Source organism: Aphelocoma coerulescens, chromosome 27 (genome assembly GCF_041296385.1).
Source record: "Aphelocoma coerulescens isolate FSJ_1873_10779 chromosome 27, UR_Acoe_1.0, whole genome shotgun sequence".
NCBI lineage: Eukaryota > Metazoa > Chordata > Aves > Passeriformes > Corvidae > Aphelocoma > Aphelocoma coerulescens.
Window position 1 is genome coordinate 5,368,709 of NC_091040.1, and position 27,923 is coordinate 5,396,631.

The 27,923-nt window shown below is 47.3% G+C and overlaps 1 protein-coding gene across 3 annotated transcripts in view; it reads left to right on the forward strand.

Moving 5' to 3' along the window:
* The window catches only part of MYO1D (myosin ID), a 156,522-nt gene that overhangs the window by 15,840 nt on the left and 112,759 nt on the right, over window positions 1–27,923 (forward strand). For all 3 annotated transcript variants that reach the window (XR_011146736.1, XM_068996795.1, XM_068996797.1), the window contains exons 2-8: window positions 19,754–19,962; window positions 20,825–20,918; window positions 21,733–21,898; window positions 23,621–23,674; window positions 24,528–24,623; window positions 25,716–25,832; window positions 26,992–27,195. Coding sequence is in view for 2 of the 3 variants with exons in the window: in XM_068996795.1 (XP_068852896.1) it covers window positions 19,754–19,962; window positions 20,825–20,918; window positions 21,733–21,898; window positions 23,621–23,674; window positions 24,528–24,623; window positions 25,716–25,832; window positions 26,992–27,195 (940 nt within the window). In the remaining variant the exon portion in view is untranslated. The remainder of the gene's footprint in view (window positions 1–19,753; window positions 19,963–20,824; window positions 20,919–21,732; window positions 21,899–23,620; window positions 23,675–24,527; window positions 24,624–25,715; window positions 25,833–26,991; window positions 27,196–27,923) is intronic.

A 27,923-nucleotide genomic window follows, 5' to 3' on the forward strand; every position in this document is an offset into this window, starting at 1 on the left:
TTCTATGGGTGAAGTTAAACACTCAGATCTAAACAAAAGTGCAAGCTATGCATTTCCCAGGATTAAATTATCCTGTTTATGGTGCTTCTTTTGCTTCCCCCCCCCCCCTAATTTACGGAGTTACTTCCTAATATTTACAGATATTACTTCCTAAAAGGAGATTGTTATCAATGCTTTAGTGCCCCTTCAGGGCTGCAGCAACAGGGTGACCTAACCGGGTTAATTCCTCCCAGTTTAAATTCCTTCTGTCGAATCAGGAGTAACGCTTTGGATAGGGAAGCGTTTCTAGCAGCATCCCACCTGCTCGGCGGTGGTCCGGCTTCCCTGGATTGCGGTGGCGATGTCCCGGGAGGGAGGTGCTCTGCAGCCCTGGGGTTGAGATCCACTCCACCCTTGGAAGCTCCGCTCCCGCCGCTGCCCTTCCCTGGCGCTGGCAGGGCCGGCCCCGTTGTGTAACGTCCTGCAGGAGAACCGGCTCCGGGACACTGCTCCGCGGCAGTGATTAATCGGGGAAACATCTAACAACCTTAAATGGCAGCAAATTTATTTTGGCAGGTGGAGACTGAGAAAGTCCCTGCTGCCACGGAGGGAGTGTTGCTCTGAAGCGCTCGGATCACAGTTTGTTTGCCCTAACACTTTCTCCAGTCTCAAACTTTTACCACTGCACTAAATTCTCCTTTTTACACATCTTTGTACCATGATTCCCACCCAGGTCAGAATGTGGGGTGACATTTTTTCAGACCCTCACTGAACAGCAGAAGTGCCATTGCTTCTTGCCCCAGAGAATGCAGTGCACATGCCTATGGATAAGGGGTGAAGTGTCCCTCTGCAGTGACATGGGACAGCCACAGCTTTGTGCTCAAGTTTGTCTTTCCAAGCCTTATGAACTGGCACTGCAGATAATCCCAGATGTCCTCTGGGAGACTGGGCACGATGAAGTCATGTACCAGCCTGCCAGACCGAGTATTTCAGATGTTCTCGTTATAGTCTTTCTGAAGGTGAGTAAGTAACTGGGTCCATCTAAGAGTTCTTTAGGAGATTGGTTAAGATTGGTTTTTAGATTTAGTGACCCACCTTTAAAAGATCCTTGATAAGGGAGAATTGATTTCTTTGCAAATTTTAGTAACACTCAATATGTGAACTATTTTTTACTCAAAAGCTCCAATTTCTCAGCACTTTTGCTATATATTTTGAATTGGAATTTAGTTCTGACTTGAGGAATAGTTTGCTGGAATTTTTCTTTTTTAATCTCCTTGTTGGCCAACATGAGTTTTGTTGGTGTACCCATAAATTTCATGGAAGTTTGTTTATATTACTGAAGCTCTGTTCAGGGAAGAAAGTACATACCTAAACCTAAATTTTATATGCTCTAGAAAACTTTCAGCCTCTCTCTCAGGTTGCAGTGGTTAAGTAGGACTAAAAATGGCTGTTTCTATCATGTTACTGCTCGAGATGTTTGTGGCCTGCACTGGCTGTGGTTATGGGGGTGTTCTTAATTCTTAAATTAGTTCCCTCTTTACCAGCAGAAGTGGTACCGTGTGGTGTTTGCTTCCAACCCTGTGCTAAAGCAAAGGCATCAGCAGGCAAGGAACTGACACCACCAAAAACCCTGAGTTGGTGTTTGCCTTTAAAAAACCCAATAGCACAGATTTGAGACAGTCAATCTCCTTGCACACAGACGAGCTGTGAGTCTGGCAGGATGTAATTCCATTTTCCTGAGTAGTTTGATTTCCTTTTGGCCTGTCTGTGCTTCAGCTCGTCACTGCTCTTGTGCTGAATTGATGTTGACTCTAAGGTAGTTTTCTGAGTAATTCAAGCAAAGGGTATTTGTGAAAAGATTGTGATTTGCTTTTATCTATAGCAAATGCAGGCTATCAAGAGAACTTACAAATGCTAAACTTCTAGGCCCATCTGTACATAATTTTTCAAGTCACATTTTATGACTGCACATGGTGGCTGCAGCTCCTAGTGCAGAGAAGCAGCTGGCAGACACTGTCCCTTGTTTTTTATTAGGGTATGAAGGCACAACACATCTGACACAGCCCAGAGACTGCCATGGCTTAAGAGTTCATTCAGTTTACTTAAAATCTTAAGGCAAGTCTAATTTAAGCATGTTGATTTTCTCAGAAAGCTTTTGTTAGTTTGGCTAGTGGCCACATTATGTAAGATATAATTATTTGGCCTCAAAGTAGTGATTTCAGCAGGGAAACAGTGTAAAGCTGGATGTGGGCTGTGTTGTGGCAGCACCCTTCCGAGTGACACAGGTGAGGTGTGGCCATAAAGGCTCTGGCTCCTTTGTGCCTGTATCCTATTCCCCTCCAGGTGTCTGTGACTGTCCTCAGTGCCAACAGGCAGGAAAACCAGAAAACAACCAGGAAAACCTTCTCCTTTCATGTCTTCTGAAGGGCTTTGTGGCTGAAGTGGGCAACTTTCATGCAACTCTTCTCATGGACATGCTCCAAGAGGTGCCACAGCCAGGGCTGACTCCAGAGCAGGGGTGCAGCCCCTGGGGAATGTCTTGGGTGATTTTACCACTCTTTTTGTCTGGGTCCCACCAGAGGTGTGTTCAGAGAATCAAGAGCTCTGGTTCTTCTGGCACAGTAGCCACAGCTGAGGTGTTTTTAAATCTGTTTTCCTGATATTGAAAAGAATTGTTAGGAACCTCCTTAAATTCCCTTTAAACAGCTACTTCATTTTCTTTGGTTTTTTTTTTCTTTGCCCTAGATGGAGCCGAGGGAGTCTGGAATAACGTGTGTGGAATCGACAGGCCATGTTCTGTCGCACACAGCTTTCCTTTGAGATGACCTTTAAGCCTTGTATTAGTTGCATTTCCATTTAGGGAATCCTTGAGCTATTGGATATTATTGTGGGGAGGAAGGCTGAGATAGAATCAGAATTTTCAGTGTTTGTTTTCTGATAGTAAATTGCCTTCTTGCATGTCCTCCAAGAGTTCACACAACCAATACTCCAAACTGGGCTGCTCTCAGAGGTGGCAGCAGCAGCAGCAGCTCTTGGGTTGAGGAGCTGTGTGGGGCAGAGCAGGGACACCCCGAGCACAGGGACAGGGGACATGGTACTGGTATCCTGCTCACAGCCTGCAGCAGGGGACAAGAGGAAAGGTCTGGCACTGAAAATGTTCCCTGACGCACACTCGAGATCCAGGGTTTCTCAAGATTCTGGACACATTTTAAGTTTAGGAGAAACTGTGCCTTAGTGCAGCACCAAGGAAGGCTCTGGAGGAGGCAGGTCCTTGTTGGGTCATTCTGTCCCTCTCACTCAAATGTGGAATTCTGGGACAGCAGAGCTTGGCAGGAGCTTGATTTTATCAGGAGCTCTGGCCTGTGCTCGTCAGTGAATCTCCGTGTTTCACTTTAGCATCTGATCCTGTTTTGGAAACTCACTTCCTTTTCCTTGTCTTGTGCCATTTTATGATTTAGATGCACTGTTCACATGATGTTTCACTACTGTGTTGAACATAAACTGTGGGTTCCTCTGTGTTCTCCAGCGTTCACATCCATAGCAGTGAACAGGGATGGTCCTGGGGCTCAGGTGCTGCTCTCCCTGTGGCTCCTCTCACCCAACCCCTCCTGCTCCTGCACCTTCCTCCCTGGCTCTCCTGACAGGAGCGGTCCTGGGGGATGATCTGGCACAAAGATCCCAGGAACAGTCCTGCATTCCAGTTCAGACCTGTGTGAGCGTTTGAAGCTTCTCAGTCCTAAGACAAAGCAAGAAACATTACCATCAGTGCAGGAATTAACTTGCTTATAAGTGTTTTTCCTGTCTAAAGCTTTTATGACTCTGGGAGGTGGCATCAATCTCATCTTGGGAAAGCTCAGATTAGTATTATATGGTCAAAATACTTGTCATGTATTTATTACTGATTTGTCAGGTACTGAAAGGATGAACCAAGCCAGTGACTGCTGACAGACCACCTTGGCCAAAGTGGCCGAGGGGTTGATTTTCAAAGCTACATCCCTTTACCGAAGGTACCACCCTGACACAGACCAGTTTTGCTGTGGAGGAAGGTGCAGGTCTTTCTGCTGGACGGTTTTGTGGTCACAAGTCACTGAACCTGGTTTAAAGCTATTTTTATTGTCTTCATTTCCTTCAGATCTATATGGAATGCTTGTGCTTTTAACGTCCTAGTTTTTGTTGTGATTCTGTGAGTGCCAGCTGTGAGGGAGGCACTGCTGTAATTGCAGCTCTGCCTGGGAGTGCCAGCACCTTGTGTGCTGCTGCCGTGTCAGACCTCTCTGTTTGAAACAGGCCCTTGTTTGGATGCCTCCCTGAATGATCTGTCAATAGCTGAAATAATACCTTGATCCCAGAGCAAGTGGTGCTGCCAGAAATGCCTCTTGCTGGCCTGGCTGGCCCCGTGTCACAGCTAATAAATAACCTGTCCTGGTGCTCCCAAGCTGCCCTTCCCATGCCTTCAGGGGGTGGGTGGTTCCCTCTGCTGGAGTGGGTACAAGCCATGCCTTCATGATGGGAACACCAGCACAGACAGCTGCCCAAATTCTGGCTGACCGTGGCTAAAATTTGGGCCTCGCTGGACTTTTTGCTGTCAGCTGTGGTGTGAAGACAGTTGTGTCTAACCATTTTCCCTCTTTTTTTTTCTAATTAAGCATGGGTACAATGTTACAATGTGAGGGAGAGGCAGGAACATGAGGGGGCCACGAACCAATTCCAGGGTTCAAGAAACAGCAATAAAAGTGCTATTATGAATGAGCAATGGCTTGTAAAGGGCTCCAATGTGCTAATGTAGGTTACTGGGTTGATACCGTTGCTTTAGTAACGGTTCTTTCATCTGGTTCGATGTTTTGACAGTCCTTGCAGTTGGACTGTGAGGGATTGGTCCCTTGTGAATTTTGGATTATTTCTCCACGTCACCTTTCTAGTTGCAGAACCTGTGTAATAACACTGAGCTGCAGAGCACGCTGCTGTTCCTGATCAAACTGGGACGATCACAGCCTCAGTAATTGCAATGGTGTTAATGTAATTATCACCCAACAGGCTGTAATTTGAAAATGGGCCCCACTGCTTGGCCAATATGGTGCTGTAGTTTGGAAGCTTTTAAAATACTGATCCCTTTGTTTTGTTATATACTGCTTATATCTTATCAGCCTGTGATGAAAACCTCCCACGTGCCCTTTGCCTTGTAATTACACATTTACAAACAATCAATGCTGTGGGGAAAGTGCAGCAGGAGGCTGTGTTTAAATAAGGAGTCCCACACTCAGTGCAGTTTCTGCACGTGCCATATGGTGCGTGCTGTGTGCTGGTTGTGTGTTAGCAGCTGGTCAGTGTTTTATGAGGTGGTGTCCCAGCATCGGGGGGGTTTTCCCTACGGAGGTTGCTGGGAACAGAAGGAAGGACTGTGTGATACCTTTGGAGACACAAATGTTACACAGCCAGGGCAGTCTCACCTTGCTGCTCATACCAGTGCGGCTCAGGTACCTGTTCTCCCAGGTCTCTTTGGAAACAGGGGTCAAACAGGCGATCAGGAAGGACCTCATGAGCAAAACAATCGTAACTCACCCAGCTAAGCCATGGATACGAGTTCTGCCCTCGTTTGGAAGCAGTGATCAGTATGTGAGGAGGCAGTAACTGATCAAAAAGGATCCTAAATTTCTGCAAGTCCCCTGGGTTCAGGGAGGTGATGGTATATATCGTGTGTGTAGTTACACTGTTTGAAACTGAAGTGGTGCTTGATGTTCTCAGTAACATCTGGGTGTCAGCACCCTCTTCTTTCCTGACTTACTGAGGAAGATGAGGGGCATAAAACAAGATAGTCCAGCAGCAGCGAGTTAATGTTTAGTTGTAGTAATATCTGGTTTATTTCCTGTGCACTTAATCCTCAGATGCCCTAGAGTGGGTGATCTGGTTGCAGATTAACCACAGCGCTGATAAAGGTGCCCATGAGCTCCATTCAGAGGCAGCTGGGTCCTCGCAGGGCACAGCAGCCCAGGTGTGGAGCTGGGAGAGCGTGCCCATGCTGCTTCCAGGTGGGGAGCTGCTTCCTCAGCCTGTGGAGCTCCAGCTTGTGAAGCTGCAGAGCTGAGGGGGCTCTACACAGAAAGGTTTTAGCCTTTTGCCACCGTGTTCTCTGAACAGGAGCCCTGGTGAAGGAGCTTCAGGGATCTGTCAGGAGGTGATCCCCACTTCTGCAGTGTGGGCACCATACAGGAGTTATTGGTGTTAAAATATCTTTATCCAGTCCCTGGAAACCTGGCCAGTTGATGTATCAACGCCAAAACATCAGCTTCCCATATGAAGGTATCCAGGGGAAGGTTTGTGGCTGGTGAGCCCAGGGGCAGGGCTGGCAGCTGGGAATGCAGGGACTTGACAGAGGTTTGGTAAACCAGCTTTGGCCTGCAGGGCTGCTCCAATGGAAGAGATGTAACCTGGCCTACAGAGGTGCCCTGTGAGAGCAGAGTGTGGCTGCTGGAGAGCTCTGGGACTGTGAACAGAGCTCTCCCAATAGATCCCTGTCCAGGACTGCTGCAAGTGCTGGGCAGTGGCTGCTGAAACCTCTGCTAGGCCAGGGGCTGCTGAGGACACTGGGCTTGTGGGGGGAACAGGAACCTCCTGCAGTGATCACAAAGCTGAGGTAGCTGTTGTAAAAACAAGGTTCACAGCATCAGCGGTGCCCAGCAGGGAGATGCCCCTGCCAAAGATGCTGGATCCCAGTGGATGCAACCCAATTATCCAGAAAGCTGAGCCATTCATTTCCAGCTGAGTAATGGGCTGAGAATGGCAGGGTCACAGATCAGTGCAGAGGGTGATGAGAGGACACCGAATGCACCGTGTAACACCAGGCAGCAGCTCAGAGAGCTTCATGAGGTGGCTGGATGCTGTGGGAGGAGATGCAGTCAAAAAAGACAAGGAAATGTTGGTATGACTTAATAAAATACAAGCAGGTTTTGTTGTAATAAGTATAAACAGGTTTGTGTCTCTGTATTTAATACAGGATAAATGAAAAGAAATTGAGATGGTTAATGTGGTGTACAGTTACAAGTGGTTTGTGGAGGACAGTAAATCAAATTTGAATGAATCAACTAGAAGTGGAAGCAAACCCAGACCTGAGCTGATGGAATTACACTGTGTCTGTTCTCTCCTCTCCTCAGCCTTCCTTCTCTCCCCACTTCTGCTCACTTCCCCATATCACCACCAAAAAAAGGGAAGGAGAAAGAATTTAAGGCCTAACACTGGTAAAGTGGCACTGGGTGGGAGAGGGGAAATGGTGAACTCTCCTTGCTGGCTGGGTGCACGGGTGGGTTGGTTGTTTGGACAGACTGACCCTGTGTCTTAGGGCTTCCACTCAGTGCTTGCACAGGCACACGCAGGATTCCTTCATCCTTGGCTAGTGAGGATCTGTTGTTCTCTTCCCCAGAACTGGATGAGACACAGCCCAGATATTTCCAGAGTCCTCTTCGAGTGGTGTTAAACTGTTTTGGATCCCTGGCCTGTCTTGCTTGAGGTTACATCAACAGATCTGGACTAAGGGAAGGATTTTTCTTGTATCAGGTTACTGGACAGTTTAGGAGGGTTTTTGCATGGCCTGTTTCCTGGAACCATTGGCATTTCCACTGCTGAACTGGGATTATTTTAGGACTGAGACAGACATTTCACTCCTCAAGCAATTACCTTCAAAAGACAACTCCTGCTTACATGAGCAGAGAAGGAGGAGGGATAATTAGCTGGGTTTTAGCTCCTCTGACCTGGGACTTTGAAAGAAGTGTAGATAAGGTGATAGTAACTGTCCTTATCAGTATAATGACCTGTGCAGCTTATCAAAGCTGTTGATTTTATATATGTAGGACCATTTCCTTAACTCAGTGCCACTCTGTACCCAGCTAAAGGCCAAAGAATGGTGTTTAAGATGAGTGTAGATACGGAGTGTCAAGTTCCTTTGTTCTCCTGCTCAAAGGACAGAGATGTGAACAGGAAATAACTGAGCTTTATTTCTTTTCCTGTAAGTCTCTCTTGAATATATTTAGGAGGAAAAGAGTCATTTCATAAATACATTCCACTCTCCTTTTGACAAAACCAGGATTTGTAGTAATTTTGTTGGCACTGCATGAAAGTGCTGTGACTGAAACACTTGAACCCTGTCTTTATCTGCAAGTCCATCAGGCCATGTCATTGTGTCCAAAGCTATAGACACATTTTCTGGCTGGATTGTCTAAGTGACCATTTTATTCCTCAGATTCAGTCAGAAGAGCGTGGGCAATATTTACCAGGAGGAACCTTGTGTAAATGTAAACCTTTAAAGTTCATTTTACATACAAATATCAAAAATAAAGAATCATGGAATCACAGGATGGTTTGGGCTGGAAGGGACCTTAAAGCTCATCCAGTGCCACCCCCTGCTGTCAGCAGGGACACCTTCCACTGGCCCAGGGGACTCCAAACCCCATCCAACCTGGCCTTGGACACTGCCATGGATGGGGCAGCCACGGCTTCTCTGGACACCCTGTGCCAGGGCCTCCCCACCCTCCCAGGGAGGGATTTCCTCCTGATATCCCATCTCACCCTCGTCTTCTTCACCTTAAAGCCATGGCTAGATTAAATAAAAAGAACATGAAAATACTATAATCCTTGAGGATTGGGATGTGTGAGAGAGCTGTGTATTAGTAACAGTTGCATTACATTTTATACAATATCTAAAATCTAAAGTAATAAGAGTTGTGTCTATTGTGGGTTCAAATTCTTGCATTCAAAGCAGAATTTCTTAAGTTCACCAAAGGCTGCTTTGGTGTGAGGGTGGCAGCTTTGCTGCTCATGGATAATCATGGATAAGCTGATGTCATGATGTGTGTGCTGATAGATAATGGTTGGCGGTTGTATTCCACTATGGATTGCCACCTAAACCTGTGGATTGTCAGTGCTTTCCCACTGACACAGCAAAACATTCTGAGAAACTTAAAGCACTCCATTGTTTCCAGAAGTCCTTGGAAAACTGGCAGTAAAGCCATTCCCCTCATTTGCTATTGCCTGCTGGAGGCTGACCACTGAGTGTGTGAGGAGCTGATAGTGACCGTTCCTATGTTTATAATTATTGGTAATTCAGGAAGATCTTGATTATTCCAACTACATGAGTATGGATGAGATATCCATTCATCTTTTGTGCAGCAGGGATGAGTGTGAGAAGGGTAACACAAACCACTTAAAAAAACCCATAGAAATATATTGTAGAAAATACGTTTTCCATCTAATAGATGATTTTCTCTCTATAAGAGGTGTAAGGAGATTGACAGTTTGTGACTGCCAGACTTGTTGATTCCAAGTGTTCCTTTGTATTTCATGCTGTTCTGTGAGGGTTCAGCAGCTCATTGCTCAGGGGAGGGAGGGAGGTAGCTGCGTTTGGAGGAGGATGTGTCACCTGAAGCTGCCCGTGGTGTGCCAGAGCTTGGCAGGGGCTGTTTGAGGGGACCTGGGGAGGGTCCAGCGCCCCTGCCCTGAGCGGGGCCAGCTGCTCTGGGACTGGTGTGAACAGGGATGTGACCACCCTGCAAAGGAGCAGCAGTTTTACTCCGTGCTGCTGCTCTCAGTGTGTAGTTGGGTCTGCTAAAGCTGAGGGTCCCTTCACCACCACTTCAGGCTAAATCAGTGCTTTCAGTAAATAATTAGTGGCTGAAAACATCTTTATTAAACTGTCTGATAAACTGTGGCGCTGCTCTGACTTTTGGAGATTGTTATTAACTAATACTCTTTACCTGACAATTGATACTTCGCAGAAGTAGAAGCCTGCCTGAATCCTCGGGCTGATTTGTCTTTCAAAATATCTTGTTTTAAATAATTTCACGGGGCTCTGAATTCCACTGGCTTAGGTTTAAAAATTTGATAGTGTGGTCAAAGCCAGCCTGGCTTGTGGCAGATAAATTGAAGATACTTTTCAGGTTATCTGCATGTTAATTTTGATTTGTGTGGTATTTGTGCTGTCTCACATTATTATTACTTGAATAGTCTTTCAGCTTCTGAGTGGGAGCTGTCTTTGACAGAGAAAAATATGTCAAATGTAAGGGAAGTAAATGAACCCAATCTTTCCGGTGATAATTTGAAACGATAAACTAAGCAGCATGTAAATCAAGTAATCTGTTTTACTAATCAAACCTTTTAAGTCCTTTTCCATTTTGCTAATGTTCCCCTGGGTTATCTGTGTACAGTTGCCATTTAGGAATTCACTCCTTTTGCAGTGGATGATGAATGCATAAATAGCAGCTCTCCTGCTGCTCAGCTGCTTTTCCATTCAAAGAATGTAAAGTGAGGTACTTCAGGCTACTGTGCAAATTCATTTGCTTATCTTGCCAGTTCTGCCCTGCACTTCCCATCCCCACAAGGCTGTTTGAAGCATTCTCTGTGTTGTTCCTTCTCTTTTTCCATTTTGAAGTTGACTTTCAGTGAGAGGGAGAAAGATCCTGATACTGAATCTGCCAGGTCAGTCACACTCAAGTGAACCCACTGCACTTGGTTGTAGTTAAGAACCCCTTTATTTCTCACCCAAACTTTCTGTGAAATATTAGTTGCTCTTTAATTGGAAGAACAAACCTTGTGTATTTACTGGGCCTTTTCACACTGACAGGATCTTGTCCCTTACAGAGCCTGAGGTTTGTCTTCCAGGGCACCTCCTGCTTCATTCTTGGTGAAGGGAGAGACTGGGGGATGGAGAAGAGGGGTTTCAGTGCAGTTCTGTTCAGATCACCATTAGGGACACGAAGCTTTTCCAGTACAAAACAGAAAATATTTGAAAGAAAGCCCCAGAACAAACCTGAGCCAAATCTATATCCAAACTGGGAAGCTTTTCCTGACTAGCCATGCTTTCAAGGGAGCACGAGGAAAAGTTCTTTCAGCCTGAGCAGTTCATGGACATATTGTTGAAATGTATTTGCTTTGTGATTTGCAAACTTAATTTTCCCCTCCACTGCTTGTGGTTCTTTGTCCACGTGCTCTGGCTGAGGCCGTTGGTGTCTGAAAGGCGTTGATGGCAATCTGAGGGTGGCGGAGGTCACAGCTGTCTCTCATTGTCCCCACAGCAGACGTGGCAGAAGGGAATCTTTGACTGAGGGGCAGGATGGGCAGCTGGAGGTGGAATATCCTCATCTGCTGCTTGGAGACTCAGTGGTTTGTCCACCAGAGCCCTTGGCTGGCACTGGAAGGGCTGGGACAGCTCATGGGCCAAACCACGGAGCTGAGTCACCACCATGTGCTGTAAAACCCAGGGTGCCTGGAGAAGCCCAGTGTCACAGCCCAGTGTCACAGCCAGACAACACACAGGCCTGTGTAAGGACTTCCATTATTTGGTTTGGGGTGACATGGTGCAGATCACTGCAACAACTCCAAAGGAAGCCCTAATGATGCAGAAACACGAGTCATTATGTGTATATTTTGCATTATTATTTTTGCCTGGTTGGCGTGGCCTGTATTTGTATAAATAAGGCGCCTAATTTTATTTTAGATGGAACATTACCAGAGCACGGAGCCAGTCTTCTGGAGTGCTGGCAGATGGGGTTCTGTATCTTAATGCTGCAAGATGATTCTTGGGTTTTCTGAGCCCTGTCCCAAACAATGCTGCATTCAGGGGCTCCAGTAGCATCCACGGGTCAGCAGTGGCCACGGGATGAACAAATCAGAATATTCCTTCCCAGCAGAACAATGAAGCAGCTGAACATCAGCAGCTCCCAGCCAGCTGACTGCTAAAGGGGTCTCCAGGCATTTCCAAAGAAAACCTGTGGAATACTGGGACTGTACCTTGGCACTTGGGCTTGTGGAGTGAGGAGAGGTGTAGTTATCACAAGGTTCTGTTAATTGTGCAATACTCCAAGGGCTCAAGGGACGACAGGAGGAGAGGGGGCTGAATCTGTCCAGGGCTTCGTGCAGTGCCCTCCCGACCACCTGAATCCATTCCTCCTTCACCTGCCCACCATGGCTTGTCCCTCCCTTTCTCCACAGCTTGGTCCTTCCCACACCTGAAGACTTGTCAGGGTTTCCCCTTCATCCCCTCTAAACCAGACAGTGTCGACTCCTTCCCCAGTTCAGCCAGAGCATGGACAGAGTTGGGAAGGTGTCACACCAGGTATGTGTTAGAACATGGCTTAGAAAATAAGGTTGCAAATCATCAGTGCAGGGGCTGATGCAGCGTCAGGTGATGTTATTTGTGAGTGGTTGTTGTTTCCTGAGTTACTGGAGAGTTGGGAGCAAGGAACAGGAGCTCAGTCATGGGCTTTGTTTTGCTGCATGTTTCTGGATCTTTCTGCTTGGTTGAAGGATTTTATAGCCCTTCCAGCATCCCTCACAAGAAGGTTATTTAGAAGCATCAGCTTGCCTGGAGGCCACTGGGACAAAGCCACGGCTGCAGAATTCACACCCCACTGAACCAGGGTGGGGGAATCGGTAAGGATCTTTCTCATGCAAATCTATCCAGCCACCAGGCAGTGCCCTGGTGTGTGCCTTTTAGGCAGGTGTTTTTGCGGTTTTGTCCCCTGAAATGCCTGAAGGTAGCAAATGCTTTAACACAGTCCAACGTGCAAAGCCGAATTCCCAAAATTGAAGGCCGAGATAATCGTCATGTGGCAGGTTACAGTTAATATGGACACGGGGTTTGGAAAGAGGAGGTGAATGAAGGTGAAATGTCCTTTTTAAGTACCTGTGTGCTGTAACATCAGAGTGAAAGGAACATAATGGATCATGAAGTCAGTTGTGGGTTAGTGCAGGAAGCCAAATTTTCTAAATACATCTGTAAAATAAACTCAGCCATATCCAGCAGGGCTCCCTGGTCCTTGCAGCTCCCACTGAACTGCTCTGCAGCTTTGCCTCTCCAGCCTGTGTTGGCCAGGGTCCTCCATTCCCATTTTCCCTTTGTATGGGCCTGTGTTGTGTTCTGTTTAATATTTTCTTCTGGCTGCCTGGCAGGATGATTCTCATCTCCCCAGGTCTTTACAGGCGATCACTTCCACCTTTTTCTGCTCCTCAGTAGTTCTGTGAGTGTCACGTATTTAAGTGAGTTCCTTGCATGACAGGCTCAGTGCTCCAGCTGGCTCAGGGTGTGATGGGAGCAGAAAGGAGAACCCACCTTTTGCTTTTTACTGTCCCTTTATAGGTTATGTGCTTTTATTTGACAGATTAAAAAGTTAGAGGTTATGGCAGATGGCAGTCTCTTGTTTGCTGCTATCCCAAGCCTGTTCTGCTCTTTCCTGGTTAGATCTGGGATCACAGGATAATTCTGCCTCAGGACAGCACTCAGGGCACCGTCCTGCCCAGAGCACAGTGGTGTGGTTACTGCACTGAGATTTTACAGTGTCCCAGCCAGATTTTCACATGGAAACTGGGAGTGTGTTTTACTGCTCCACACACAGGGAGCAAACTGCTTTCCTCTACCTGTGCTGGCAGTGACTTCCTCCTGTGCACATTGGAATAAACCACAAAGCATTGTGTTGTCCTGGAGGCTTTTCAAAGAACTTCCCTTTGACTCCTTATCTGTTTCAAGCCTGCTTCTGCTTTCTGCTGTGCTTCCAGAGCTGGAAAAGGAGTGTGCAGTGCTCCCCTGCTGCAGAGAGAGCTCGGCTGGTCTGACGCAAATAGAAATGGAAGTTCACTGACTCCTGTGTTTAGTGGTTTGGCATTTTTTTCAGTGCAAGGTTAGTGCTTTATATTTAAGGAGAGGGATTTTATTATCATTCTGTTCCTACATCTCCCAGTTTTAGACTTTATTCAGCATTCATTAGAGCTGGTTAGCATCCATCTCCCATTTTCCTTCCCCTGACCTTACCCAGTGGGTTTGCAGAGCTGGTGGATGACTCAAGGGTCAGCTGGGTTGGAGCTGAATCAGCCTCATCAAATTACAGTCAATTTGCTTAAACCTTGGTTTGGTGAGGAAGATGTGGCAGTGGTCACTCGTAGTTTGCTAATTTTATTTAGAAAAAAAATGACATCATTACAAAGAACTCTTTTAACCTAATTTCAAAGCTGGCTGGAGGCTGCAGATGAATGGAGTATTCCTCACCCTGCCCTGTCTGCTCCCTCCATACAGGAAAGGAGTGGTGCAGAACACGCTCCAAATGGCATTTCCTATTTTGTTCAACTGGCAGCATCTGAACACCGAGTCCATGCAGGCCAACTGCAAAAATCTCACCTGCACCCAAAATGAATTTAATTGCAGTTTTTCTGGCCCTCAGGGTGGATCAGAACCTTGTACACATGCATAGTTTGAATATTGTAGACATGCATATTCATGATCAGGACAGACTTGGATCATTTTCCTGGTGCAGGGAGGTTATACTGACTGGACAGTTTTTTGGTCTGTTTTTCCAAGAGCAGCAGGAATATTTTAGCCATAGTTCTGCCAACGCAAATCCTGTTTATCTGAGTGCTCTTGTGAGAGGCTGATTTGCTGTGAGACAGTTTATGAGCAATTTACTGAAGGATTTGAAGTCCTGCTTGACAGCTGAGTTTATTTTGAGATTTACCTAAAATAAAGTCTTTGAGCACCACTGCACTCTCAGCAGGGAGACCCGGTATCACATAGGAAAGGCACAAGTACCTGAGGCACAGAGTGAAGTTTGCTTTAGGAAAGTCACTCACTTCCCAAAGCATGAGGAGAATGGGGTTGTTCCCTTGGGTGAGTGCAGGCTGCTCATTCTTGCACTTCAAAACCAGGTGAATATGGTTTCAATGCCAGAAGTCTGCCTAAATTCCCTTCCTTAGTGAACACATCCTAAAGGCCCAGCCTTGGCTGTCCATGAACATCTCTTCATGAACACAAGTTTTAATTAAATGTCTCCACATAGGTTTGCAAAGAGAATGGACTCAAAGCCTGCAGTCATGGATTTTCAATGTATATATTTCATGGAAAAAAATAACTAAGGCTTGTTACCCTATTTGGGAGAATAACCCAAACTACATGGGGTGTTTACAACAGGAAAAGGAATTGTCCCTGCTCCACATATTGGAGGTGTGCAGCTTCTGGATCATTCTTCCCGTGCACAGAGGAGGAAGAAAAAGCTGTGTGCTCATACTCAGTATTTCAGTTTGTGCTCTGGAGTTCACAAATAAGCTGGAAATAGAGAATAGTTTGAACCCATCAGTTTTGATTCTCTTAACCTTCAGTGAGCCTGGGTTAGCTGCTGACCAGCACAGCTAAAGCAGCTGTAGCACTCCTGATTCTATCCTGAATTATTTGCTTTTCCTTAACATTTCCTTTCCTTTAAGCCCCTGCTGCACAGCCAAACTGAATCCCATCTCAGTGGGTGTCTGTGCTGTGACTGACCGAGCAGCTTCTGTCCTGGGGGACCTGTGGAGCATCAGGAAGGGCTGAGACCAAGGAGCTTCAAGGAGCACCTGCTAACGGGGAGAGCTTTGGTGTGTGTGTAAAGCAGAATGTGCTGCCAGTCTGTGAGCAGTGCTGAGAAAGGAGCAGGTCAGGACCAGAGAAGGGCTTTTTCCAGTAGAAAATGATCCAGAATACCAACACCTACACTTCAGCTCTCCTAAAGGAACAGCAGACTGGTGACCTGCCATGATTCTCCAACAGATGCTCTGTCCTTTGGATGTTGGACAGATGGGCACGGACTGGCACAGTGGATTAGTGAGGAGCCGTTTGCCTGGTGCTCAGGGCTGGCAGTGCTCCCCCAAGGGCTCTTTGGCTTCTGGAGCAGAGGAGTTGCATGTAATGATTAATTAGGAATCCCCTGCCTGATGTGAGTGCTCGGAGCAGGGTGGCCTGGTGGGGTGTCTTTGTGTAACGGTCCCGTCCTGCAGATGTTGTTTGGGAGTGTGGGTTCCAAGTCTTGCCAACTAACTTTTCTTTATTTGTGCTGAGTGCATTTGAAGTTGCATCATTTCCTCAGTAAGAAAAGTTTTATTTTTGACTGGAGTGTTTGTCAGGTGGGGGAAATCCTAAATGTGAGTGCTCTCTGGTGGTGGAGATTTCTGCTTCAGTGTTCCCATTTCTGCAGTGTATTTTCCAGGAGCAACTGCATGTGAATATACCCTGCCTGGAGTTAAAGATCGTTGGGGTTTTTTTTAACTCCTTTCCCTAAAAATAAAAACTACAAAACAAAGTAAAAGCCTTTTTCTTGCCTTAGTGGACTTCTTTCCTAGAGAAGAATTTCTCTCCCTTAAAATTATTTATATTCTGTGACTCACTGGTTTTTATTTTCTCATTATCAATTGATGTTTTAATGAGGTAATAAAAACTGGTATAAAAACTTCTCATGAAAGAGCTGATGTTCCTCCTCAAAATAACCCACAAGAATTAAATACTGTGAATTGCTTTTTGGCTGCTGAGCTGCTGGAGAGAGGGGACTGAGGGGAGACTCACTGAGGCTGCAGCTCCTCCCCAGGGACAGCTCCGATCTCTGCTCCCTGTGAGCAGGGACAGGACCCCAGGGAACAGCTGGAGCTGTGTCAGGGGGATTTGGGATGGAGATCAGGGGTGCTGGGCACTGCCCAGGCTCCCCAGGGAATGGTCCCGGCCCCGAGGCTGCCAGAGCTGCAGGAGCGCTGGGACAGCGCTGCCAGGGATGCCCAGGGTGGGGTTGTTGGGGTGTCTGGGCAGGGCCAAGGGTTGGACTGGGTGATCCTGGGGGTCCCTTCCCACTCTGGATATTCCAGGATTCTATGACATTGATACAGAAATTATTCAAATGGAATTATTCCAGGGAAATGTTTTGTTGTCGCACAAGCTGATGTGATTTCCATGAGATACAAACCAAGGTTTGACCCTGGGGGTGTCACCCCGGGAGTGGACACTGGGGTTCCTTTTATCAAGGAGCTTTTTTTGGTCAAGGAACTGCACTATTGTTGCTTTGAATAACGCAACCCCAGTTCCGTGTGTTACACCTCAGCACTAAAATGACTGTGCTAGCTGTGAAAAGCACCAAATGGATTCATGGTCTTGTTTTGTGACCTCGCCCTGCAGAGGAATCATGGATTTAACACCGCTCAAAGCTCCCCATTTGCACTGCCCTCGTGGGTTGTTTTCTTAAGCTTTCCTGAGTTCTCCATGGGCAAGGCAAAGCCGGCTCTCCCACCGGAGCCCTGCAGCCAGGAAAACAGGCCCTGCTGTTCTTGGCCTGCTGCTGTGCTGAGCCACGCTCAGGGATGAAAAGGGGCTTTATCAGCAACGAGGGCCGAGGAGCCGGAGCTCCTGGTGGGAACATCTGAGCACAGCTCTGGAATTTTAACTCTGGTGCTAGGAAATAAAGAGAAATGAACTGAGAGGTAAATGAGAGTGTCACTTGTTCATAAACTCTGTATCCCCAAAGCCAGGCTGGAGAGGTGCCTGTTTGTCAAGCCTGGAGATGGATCCTTCTTCCCCCTCATCTCCATCTGCCTTTTCCCACAGAGCTGAAGACACAACTCATCAGAGCCTGGTAAAACCTTTTAGAACTTGGCTTGGAGGCCCAATGTGGGATCTGTCTTCAGCTGAGCTGTGGGGAAGTGACAGGCAGGATGTGAGCCTGCTGCCTGTGCCAGCATCCCAGCTGGAACCCCTCTGGAGCAGGGGCTCTGCAGGGACAGGCTGGCAGGACCAGATCTGGGGGTTCTGCTTAGAGGCAGAGGGTGCTGGGCACTGCCCAGGCTCCCCAGGGAATGGTCCCGGCCCCGAGGCTGCCAGAGCTGCAGGAGCGCTGGGACAGCGCTGCCAGGGATGCCCAGGGTGGGGTTGTTGGGTGTCTGTGCAGGGCCAGGAGTTGGACTCGATGATCCCTGTGGGTCCCTTCCCACTCAGGAGATTCTGTGATTCTGTCATTCACTCAGAGACACTGAACTGTCATGGGAGGAAACTTAAACTAGGTCTGGCAATGCAAGTTTACATAATTCATTACTTAAGGAAGAGGTCAGAGTATTGGGTGCTGTGATGGTGGCTTGGCACGACACTGCAGCAGCAATGGCCTTTATTTCTTTATTTCTCCTCAGCTAAACCAACCCCCTCACCTTCTCTGTGGCCATGAACCCTCCAGCTGCTCATGGAGTTTAAAACCTCATCCACAATCTGCTGGATCTTTATTTTCAGCATCAGTAGTGCCTTGAGCAGCAGTCCTGTGCTGCTGGGCAGGGACTTGGGAGAGCAGCCTTGGAGTTCTCCATTGGGTAACTCACCTTTTTTGGGTGTCCGTCTCCAAAAGGTGGGAGCGATTCTGCTCATTGTGATGTCCTTGTGGTTTCCATTACATATCGATATCCCAGTGTGACTTGATCTCCTTAATACCAACAGCGTTGTGTGGGTTTGATTTTTCAAGCTCTCCTCTGTGTATGCAGAGTCCCCCATGGACTCCCAGCCTGGTATCCCATCCCTTTGCACTTCTACCTGTTTGGGATCTTCCAAGAAATTAAAATTAGGGGTATTGGTATTGCTAATTATGTTGACCTTATCTTTTCTATTATCTTTTATTTATTTATTTTATTTATCTATTTTTGAAAGGTACATTACTGGTACCTTTCAAACAGCATGTATCTCAAAAATGTAAAATAACTTAGCATTTTAAGCTCATTATTGTTTTGGGAAATGCGTATCAGGACACCTTCAGTTAAAAGTGATGCAGGAAGAAGAGGAAGTTTTGCAATTTTCGTGTCTTCCCAGTGCAGTATTCCAGGAGGAAGCTGGAGTTGGAGGCACAAACACTCCTAGAAAGTGGAATGCTGGTTGCTGGATGATATTTCTTGAGTTTTATTACACCTGCTAAAAACTGAAGCTGCCAAGATGCTGCAGAAGATTCTCAAATGAACAATAGAAAATGTCAGGGCTGTCACCACATGGGGGTGGTAATAAATTCAATAAAGTAATGCTGGAATTTGTGCTGGAGTCCATCCGGATTCGAGGCTCCCGGGCTGTGTGGAGGAGTTCTGGTGCCATCTAATGTCCCGAGGTTTAAGTACAGCTGCAGACGGGGATTGGCGCTGGAAATCCAGGGTTTGTGTGTTGATCCCTAAACCTGCTGCTGTCCTTTCTCCTCCTGAGAAACAAATGCTGTGTGACTTCCTCAGCTGTTAATCTGGAATTATTCTGAGCTCTCCTCATAGGTAACTTTCAATAAAATAGGAATTTGTTTGGAAACGTCTTCTAACTTAAACACTTTTTTTAAACTAACATCAAGTTATTTTCTGTCTTGTTTGCAGAAAGAATCGAAGGGCCAGGTAGGGATAGGAATGGTGTAGTTTAGGGTTGTTTGCACACATTCTTAGAAATTTTTCCCCTCTGGTTTAGCAGCAGTGATGATACTGAAGTGCCTTCCAGCAAAAAGGACTCAATGCTAGAGCTGGGAGGCTGCAATTCCCTCCTGGGCTTCTGTCTTTGTTTACTTTCAAGTGTGATTAGACCTCTCAGTGAGGGCTTCAGAACTTCTGCTCCACTGGCCTGAGGGGTCATGGACAACTACAGAACGTGAAAAAAGAATTTGCCTGTAAATCCCCTTTATGAAGTGGATTAGATTTGCTCCTCACACTCGTGTTCACTTACTGTCCATTGTAGAAACTGTAAATTCCATATCACCTGTCTGGAAGTGAAACAGAGGTAGAAATGTCCTTTGTAGGTGGTGGAACTCCAAGTCAGCCCTGGGCTGTTGTCCTTGTACCCTCGGGTCTCTGTATCTGCTGCTGTGCCATCCCTGCTTGGGGCATGTCCAGAGCCAGGGTTTTACTGTGGTGTTTCCATAGGGTGATGGATGGAAGAGTTCACCCGATGGCCCGGGCAGCTGCCTGTCCTGAACCTTTGCACTTGTCTGATTTGTGCCTTTTGTCTCCTGCCGGGCAGGTTCGAGAAAGGCCGGATTTACACCTTTATCGGGGAGGTGGTTGTTTCCGTGAATCCTTACAAGAACCTGAACATCTACGGGCGGGACACGATCGAGCAGTACAGGGGCAGGGAGCTCTACGAGAGGCCTCCCCACCTCTTTGCCATCGCTGATGCTGCTTACAAAGCCATGAAGAGACGATCCAAAGACACCTGCATTGTCATCTCAGGTAGGCTGGGAGGGCTCTGAATGGTGATGAGCACTTGATCTGTGTGAAATTCCAGGCGGAAGGAGAATAATTGTTTGGCTAATGACAGCGTTTTATAAAAGAAACTTCATTAATCTTAAAGCTGCTCATTTGCATTTGAATCCGTGTGTGGAGACCGGCACAATTATTTCTTATCTCATTCGAGAGCTGGTGCCAGTCAGGAGCTGGATCTGTGCCTGCAGAGGGATAATGTGAGCAGGAGCCCTGTGTCTGCTCTGGGATGTGACCTGGGATCAGGAGTGACCTGAGATCAGGTGTGACCTGGAATCAGGAGAGCTGGGGTCAGGAGTGAGCTGGGATCAGCAGAACTGGGCTTGACTCCCCTCAGAAGCTGCTGATTTTTGTCGCTGCCCTGGCTGGCCACTGTTAGTTCCCTGCTCCATTGGAAAGGCAGTGGCTCCATCAGTGGGAGCAGGGCTGGTACCAGAGTGATCCCTGGCTGGATCCTGGCACTTGCTTCCTTAATGTCCCCGTGCTCGAGCGGCTCTGAAAGGAGAGAGCCCCGGGCTGGGGTGCTGAACAGTGGCCCCTTGTGCTGCTGCAGGCCAGGCTTTCTCCTCTAACAATATTCCTTTGATCCTCTGTGTTCCAGCCCTTTTCCCGACCTGTGAAATCTCACAGCACAATTGCTCAAAGTCAGCCCAGCAGCAACCAGGCAGGGTTATGGCTGTGTTTAGAAAACGTCCCAAGTGCACACAAAGATTGCTTTAAAAAGAAAAACTCAAACCCTCCAGGCACTGTTGGGGTAGAATTGAGGTCTTCTGTCCAATGATTTGTTTTGCTTTTTTCATCTGTTTGGTCACTGTGGTGTTTCTGCCCCCAGGTGAAAGCGGGGCTGGGAAAACTGAGGCCAGTAAATACATAATGCAGTACATAGCAGCCATCACCAACCCCGGGCAGAGGGCTGAGGTGGAGAGGTAAGGCCTGGGCTGGAAAAGAAGGGAAATTCTCCTGCTTGTGGATCTCCTTCTGTGAGCTCTGCAGCACCACATTATCAGACAGTTTCTTGTACATGCTGATTTATACTTCTGCTTTTACTCTGGGAATTTTGCAGTATTAATTGCTGAAATCACAGTGAAAAGTTTATTTTGAAAGTTCAAACTTTCAAAATCAAAACAGCATCTAGAAATACCATCCAGCCAATATCAACTATCTAATGGCAGGACTCAATGATCTTAGACGTCTTTTCCAACCTAAATGATTCTAAATCACTTTTCCTGGGGCAAACTGCCTGAAATTTGGGTGGGCTAGAACACCATGTGGAGTGCAAGGAGTGTATTCCGTGACCTTCCAGGCTCACATGATTCCGAATTGCAAAATGTCCCTCTCTGTCCTGGAGTAAAAGTTTTGGAGCAAAGAATGTGGCTTTCTGCAGAAACAGACTTAAACCTACCCAGAATGAACTTTTGAAAATGACTTGAAAAAGAGTTCAGAAAATTGGTTTCAGAATTCAAATGTGTATAGAAACTGAATTTCTGGTGCTGCTTTCAGGGTGGGGGTCTGGTCTTTGAACCAAAGAGCAATTGCTTGCTCTGAGGAGCATTGCTGACAGCTCCCAGCTGATTTCCCATGGGATTGCTGATGTCATCCACATCTGCCCAAATCTGCCATCAAAGAGCATCACTGCTGTCATTGAATTCTTCTGGAGAAATGGCTGGGAAAAAAAATCCCATGGTGTGAGTGTTGAAATCTTACCCTGTTCCCTTTTCCATCCATCCGTCCGTGCTGCAGAGTGAAGAACATCTTGCTGAAATCCAACTGTGTGTTGGAGGCCTTTGGCAACGCCAAAACAAACCGCAACGACAATTCCAGCCGGTTTGGAAAGTACATGGACATCAACTTCGACTTCAAGGGAGACCCCATAGGTGGGCACATCAATAATTACCTGCTAGAAAAGGTGAGGCACCCTCCCTTCCACAGTTACAGCCTTTGCTGGAGTTACTTTTGCAATCTGGGCTTTGCCAGTAGAAAGTTTTCCGTTCAAACGTGTACAGCAGGTGAGATATGAGGGCCTGGAAATAAATCCGGGGTTTAATTTTTCCTCAGGAGTCAGGAGAGCCACTGCAGTGCTGGCAGCACCCTGTTCCTGGAGCACCACGACTTCAGCAGGAACAGGGCTGTGTTACCCAAAGGATTCTGGGGGGGGTGGGGGGGGTTGAAGCTTAATGTCAGTTTTTATTTTGGATACAATTTACCCTCTGCACAGCTCCTTTGTAATTCCTGCCCTGAGCTCTTCCTGGAGGAGGAGATCTCCAGGGCTGTAGGGAGCAAGTCTGCTTGAGCAGTGTTATTTTGGAATAACGCCACAGCCTTGGATGAGCTGTTGGTAGTGTTGTTTTTATATGTTCCAAGTGATCCTGAGCATAATTATTTTCTTCGTGTCATTAAGTGGTGTCTGAAAACATTGGAATATGCAAAACTGGAGAAACCAGGCTTGAGCCATTAACAGTTCTTGCTGTGTGAGACACGTCTGGCTTTGATTATGTGTTTGACCACATCTGCCAACACCCTTTTTTGTTTGTGTTTCTTTTTTACTTCTCCCCTTATTTCCCTGAAGTCTATTTTCAGAATAAACACTTTATTTTAAAAAACAAAACAACAAACCCAAACATTTAACTTTGGATACTTTGATGTAAAAAGAGGGCTGGGACTGCAGCTGCAGTGACTTAAATCCTGATGATTTATTTATCCTGATTGCTTACTTCATATTCTTGACTTCTCCCAAGTTAAATTTGTTTCCATTTGAAAGCAGTGGAGGCTCTGGCCCAAACACAAGCTGTAACAGACAGTGGCTTTGCAGCAGGAACACACTGGATCATGGAATGTCCTGGGTTGGAAGGGACCCACAAGGATCATCCAGTCCAACTCCTGCCCTGCACAGGCCCCCAACAATCCCACCCTGGGCATCCCTGGCAGTGCTGTCCAAACACTCCTGGAGCTCTGGCAGCCTCAGAGCTGTGCCCATTCCCTGGGGAGCCTGGGCAGTGCTCTGGGGGGAAGAACCTCTCCCTGATATCCAACCTAAACCTCCCTAGCACAGCTTTGTTCTTCATTACTTTCCATAGTTCAAACTCACAGCATAAAATAAGGACACGTTGCTTGGTGACTGAATGCCTGCTGCATTTAACCCTTTTTTGTGCTGTTTACACTGATTTGGAGGGAAGGTTCTGGAATGGAGCTACGGCTCCCTGAAACAAGGCCCTTGTGTCAGAGCAGAGCATTCCCTGGTACCGTGGCTGGGAGCTGTGGGCAGCCTGTCCTGGGGGTGTAGGAGTGGTGACCACCAGGCCCTGAGCATTTGTCTGTAGTCACAGAGTCCTGATTTTCACTTCCAGTGATTAAATAATTCTAAAACTAAAATGAAGTTTTATTTCACTCTTCCATGAAAGCCACCCTGTGGTTCCCACATGGAGTTCCTGGGTGGAAGTAGGACATTGCAGCTTTTACACAAGCTGGTGCTTTTGACTGTAGACCACAAGCTCCAGGGTGACACGTGTGATGGTGTTCCCAAGAGCCTGAGTGTGAGATGTGATGGATTTGGGGTGCCCTGGTGATCTGGGTGTCTGAGGGGAGGTGCTGATGTCCCACTAACACCCAGTGCTGTGCTTTGTTCCCCCAGTCCCGTGTGATCGTGCAGCAGCCGGGGGAACGAAGCTTCCACTCCTTCTACCAGGTTTGTGTTCCTTTGCTGGAGCAGTGACTTGTCCCCAGTTTCCCAGACGCTTTGGGCAGAGCACTCAGGGCTTTCACCCTCTCATGTATTTTGCAGAAGGTTCCCTTTTGCAGCATCTTGGGTGATCTTGGGTTCTTCAGTTCTCTGCGGGGGCCTGGGCTGGGAGGGAGCCTGGGAAGATGGATTGTTTTCTATCCTCCAGTCCCATATTAACACATTTATAAACTTAAAAGGAGGCTGACTAAACAAATATGGTAGGACATTGGACTTTGACTCACTGTTTTATTTGTAGTAAGTCTAATCCCTCTATTTTCTCTTGAGGCCTTTAGTCCATATGGAAGTAATTTTATTACACCAAGTTGACTTTTTTTGTTTTTTGGATGTTTTTAATGTCTTCCACATTGTGTGGTGGTTCCCTGTGTGTCCTTTGGGGGATATGGTCAGCCTATTAGTATAACCTTATTCTGCAGTGAGGGAAGGGGAGGTTTGTTTATTTTTTTCCCATTTCTCAGTACTCCACGATGGCGTGTTAGCACTTTCCTCACGGATGTGTCATTTCCAGGAGGAAAAGTCTCTGTGGGGGCAATGTGCTTGCCAAGGCACAGCTGTGGCATGGCCCAGGTGTGAACAGGTCTGGAGGGGGTTCAGGCTGGTTTTTATACAGTTGTAACTCTAAAAGGACAGTGATTTGTGGTGGCAGAGCCCTGCACCAGTGCAGACTCCACATCTTGCACGCTGTGTTCCACATATTGCAGCAGTAATTAATATTGTCATGATTTTGCTTGTCAAGAGACAGAAAAAAGAAGGATTTTATATTTTTCATTCACCATTTCTTAAAACACTCTTCATGCAGCTCCTGCAGGGAGGATCTGAGCAGCTCCTGCGTTCTCTGCACCTCCAGAAGGATGCATCAGCCTACAGCTACATCTGCCCTGGGGCACAGCTCAAGGTGAGGGATCTGAGGGACCCAGGGACAGCTTAACATTGGGAATGCTGCTGGAAATGCTCAAAGCACTGCTGAGCTAGCACAAGTTGAGATCAGTGGGGATGAATATAGAAAGGTGACACTGGTGTGCTGTTTGTAATGAAGTTTCTGGCACTACATGATAAAGCATGAGTTTACTTAAATCATAGAAAAAATATCCCTCTATTCTGCTTAAAATATACAAATATACCTGTGCATGCTGCATGTGTCTGCTTATAAACAGCAATAAAATGTTTTATTAATAAATGCAGGTGTAGATATTTAACACATTACCAGTGGCAGACATTCCACGCTCCATGATAGGTAACTTAAACTGCTTTCTGCACCAAAAAGCCATAAGGACTCATTTTTTTGCAGCAGGATCTTTGAGTTACTGAAGCACTCAGTCTTCATGTCTGACTTGTCCTCAAGGGGGAACTCTGAGCAAGAAAGAAGGGAACAAACCCATAAAGTTTTTAGGACAACAAGATCCTGAGCGCTTCAGATACATCTGGAGTTGCCCCTAGTGTTGTCCCTTTGAAGCAAGGTCCAGACACAAGGCTCCCTGATTTCCTGGGTGCTTTTGTGAGATGTGCTTTGGTACAGAAACCCAGAGACCTCCTCACATGCCAGATGACTCCCTCTAAAAATGTGCATTGAAAACAAACCCGGGAGGCTGCAGGGAGGGAGGGAGAGGCTCATCTTGAGAAAGGTGGAGAACAGACATTTCCTGCTGGTGCTCTGCAGCCGCTGCTCAGAGGGTCTCTGACTGCACAAATTGTCCCTGTTCTTCTTGGATTTTTTATGAACTCTTTCTCAGCAAATTCCACTGGGAAATTTATTGTGCTGTGGTGGATTTCTGTGTGTCCTGCTGCCAGAGTATGTGTGTGCAGTGCAGGGTTCAGTGTCCAAGCACGCAAGATGGCATTGGAGTAAGCTGGGAAACCTCATGACAGTGGCTTGCATGTGAGAAACATCAAAGTGCATCTTTATTTCCCTTGGGCTTGTGAAATCCTTGCTTCCTCACAGCTGACTTCCATTAAACCCCCCACATCCCAAACTTCTCTCTCCCCTCAGTGTTCCATCAACGACGGGGCCGAGTTCAAGGCAGTTGCTGATGCCATGAAGGTGATTGGCTTCAAGCAGGAGGAGATTCAGACTGTCTACAAAATCGTGGCAGCCATTCTGCACCTGGTGAGCTCCCTGCCCATGGATATCCATCCCTGAACCCATCCCTGGGCTGTTCCTCAGGAGGGCTTGTACTGCCAGCAGCTCTGATTTTCCTGCTGCAGAAGCACTTGGAAGCTCTGTTGGCTGGGAAAGTGTGTCCAGTTCTCAGCTCCAGTGAGGAGAGAAAGTCCTTGCTGGAACAGGGCACTGCAATAATGATCACATGTATTCTGCATGTTCCAGATCCCAAACCAGACATCCCACTAAGTACTGGGAGCTGTTAAATGTTCTGAAAAAGGAACTGTTGGGGTTTGGCAGTGAGGGCATAGGGAGTTCTGTCCCTTTTTGCCCTCACACTCACCTTCACCACAGTGGTTCTGCTTCACGTCATGGTGAAGGTTGAGCACAGGAAACACAGGAGACCTCTTAATTCTTTGTATTCTGAGGTTGAGGAAATCTTCCTTCTCCTGGAGCCTCCTGGGAGCCACAGAGCCTCCTTCCCTGCACAGTGTCCCTGTATCTCAGCTCTTGTGTGTCCCTGAGGAAAGAAGTGGGCAGGAGGAAGGTGGCAAAGAACATCTTTGTTGCAGTTCCTTCTCCTCCTTGGGGGAGCAGTGCTGGGAAGGAAGGGAGGCAGAGCAGAGTGGGGCCATGCAGGCAGGCTGGGAGAGCACCTTCTTCTGCTGTGGGTCACCAAAGGGTGTCACTGCTTAATCCTGGCACAGAAGGTACCCAGGAGCAGAGCTGTGGTGGTGGGATGCTGCCAGTCCAGTCCCACTGGCACTGACCTCCCAGCTTCCCCACACCATTCCGTCTGTGGAAGGAGCACTGCCAGGAGAACTGCAGCCAGTGAAGACAAGTGCTGCATCCAGCATTTGTATACATGGTGCAATTCCCTATCCCTGGAATCTGAATCTTGGCATGGTGTTTGATTAAATCTCAGGAAGTGTTTGATGTCATTTGTCCCAAAAGCTGAGCTGAACACTGAGCAGGAATGCTTTGCTTTTAGAAAGCCTTTGCTGCTCCCACTGACCTTGGAGCTTTGAGGGTGTGGATATGGAAGACCCACCTTCCAGTGAGGCAGGATATTTCCTGCTGGGAATAACAGGTGGAAAATGGATGGACCTGGGGGGTGGTGATTCCTGTTAGTAAAAGGCAGATTGAGAAATGCTGCTGATTGCAGGGGAGCCTGAAGTTCTCTGTGGATGGAGACACTCCCATCATCGAGAACAGCAAGGTGGTGTCGGTCATCGCCGACCTCCTGTCCACCAAGGCCGAGCTGGTGGAGAAGGCGCTGCTGTTCCGGACAGTGGCCACGGGCAGGGACGTCATCGACAAGCAGCACACGGAGCAGGAGGCCACCTACGGCAGAGACGCCTTTGCAAAGGTGAGTTCCAGTCCCCTTGCTCTGCACAGGTGTGGGACACTCAGCCAGACACGTTCCTGCTGCCTTTGCCCGTGGGCTGAGCTGCTCTCGGTGCCCAAGGAAGGCTTTGCTGTCAGAGCTGCACAGTGCTCAGTGCCAGGAGGATTCCTGCTGGGTCCATAAGCAGTGCTTGCTGTACATCCTGCAGATTTCTCTCTGCACCTACGTGTTCCTGAGTTCTGTAGGGGTTTGTGGCACCTCCCCATCCCTGCCCTTCCAGCAGGGTCCAGCTCCCACAGCCAGCAGTGCCAGGAGGGGCACACTGAGGAGGGGACAGGCTGCAGGCCAGGCTGGCATCTGCAAATATGTCATAGAGGGAGGAATTTTCTGTGAAATGGGTTCCTCAACTTCATTTTGCAGTTAAATTCAAAGAGTAGAGAGTGGAAATGGAACATCTAGAATTCAGGTTGGAAACACAAAGTGTTGGGTTTTTAAAATTTTTTAAAGAATTGTAGAATGGTTTGGGTTGAAGGGACCTTAAAGACCCTCACATTCCAACCCCCTGCCATGGGCAGGGACACCTTCCACGAGAAAAGTGGGTACTGATGGCAGGAGTGACAATTGTTCCTCCTCTGCTGCGAAATCAAATTATAAGGGAGGAACAGATCAAGTTATGAAGGTCCTTGATTATTAACTTGACTTCTTTTCCTGAGATAATGTATTTACCCAGCTTCACAGAACATTTTGAA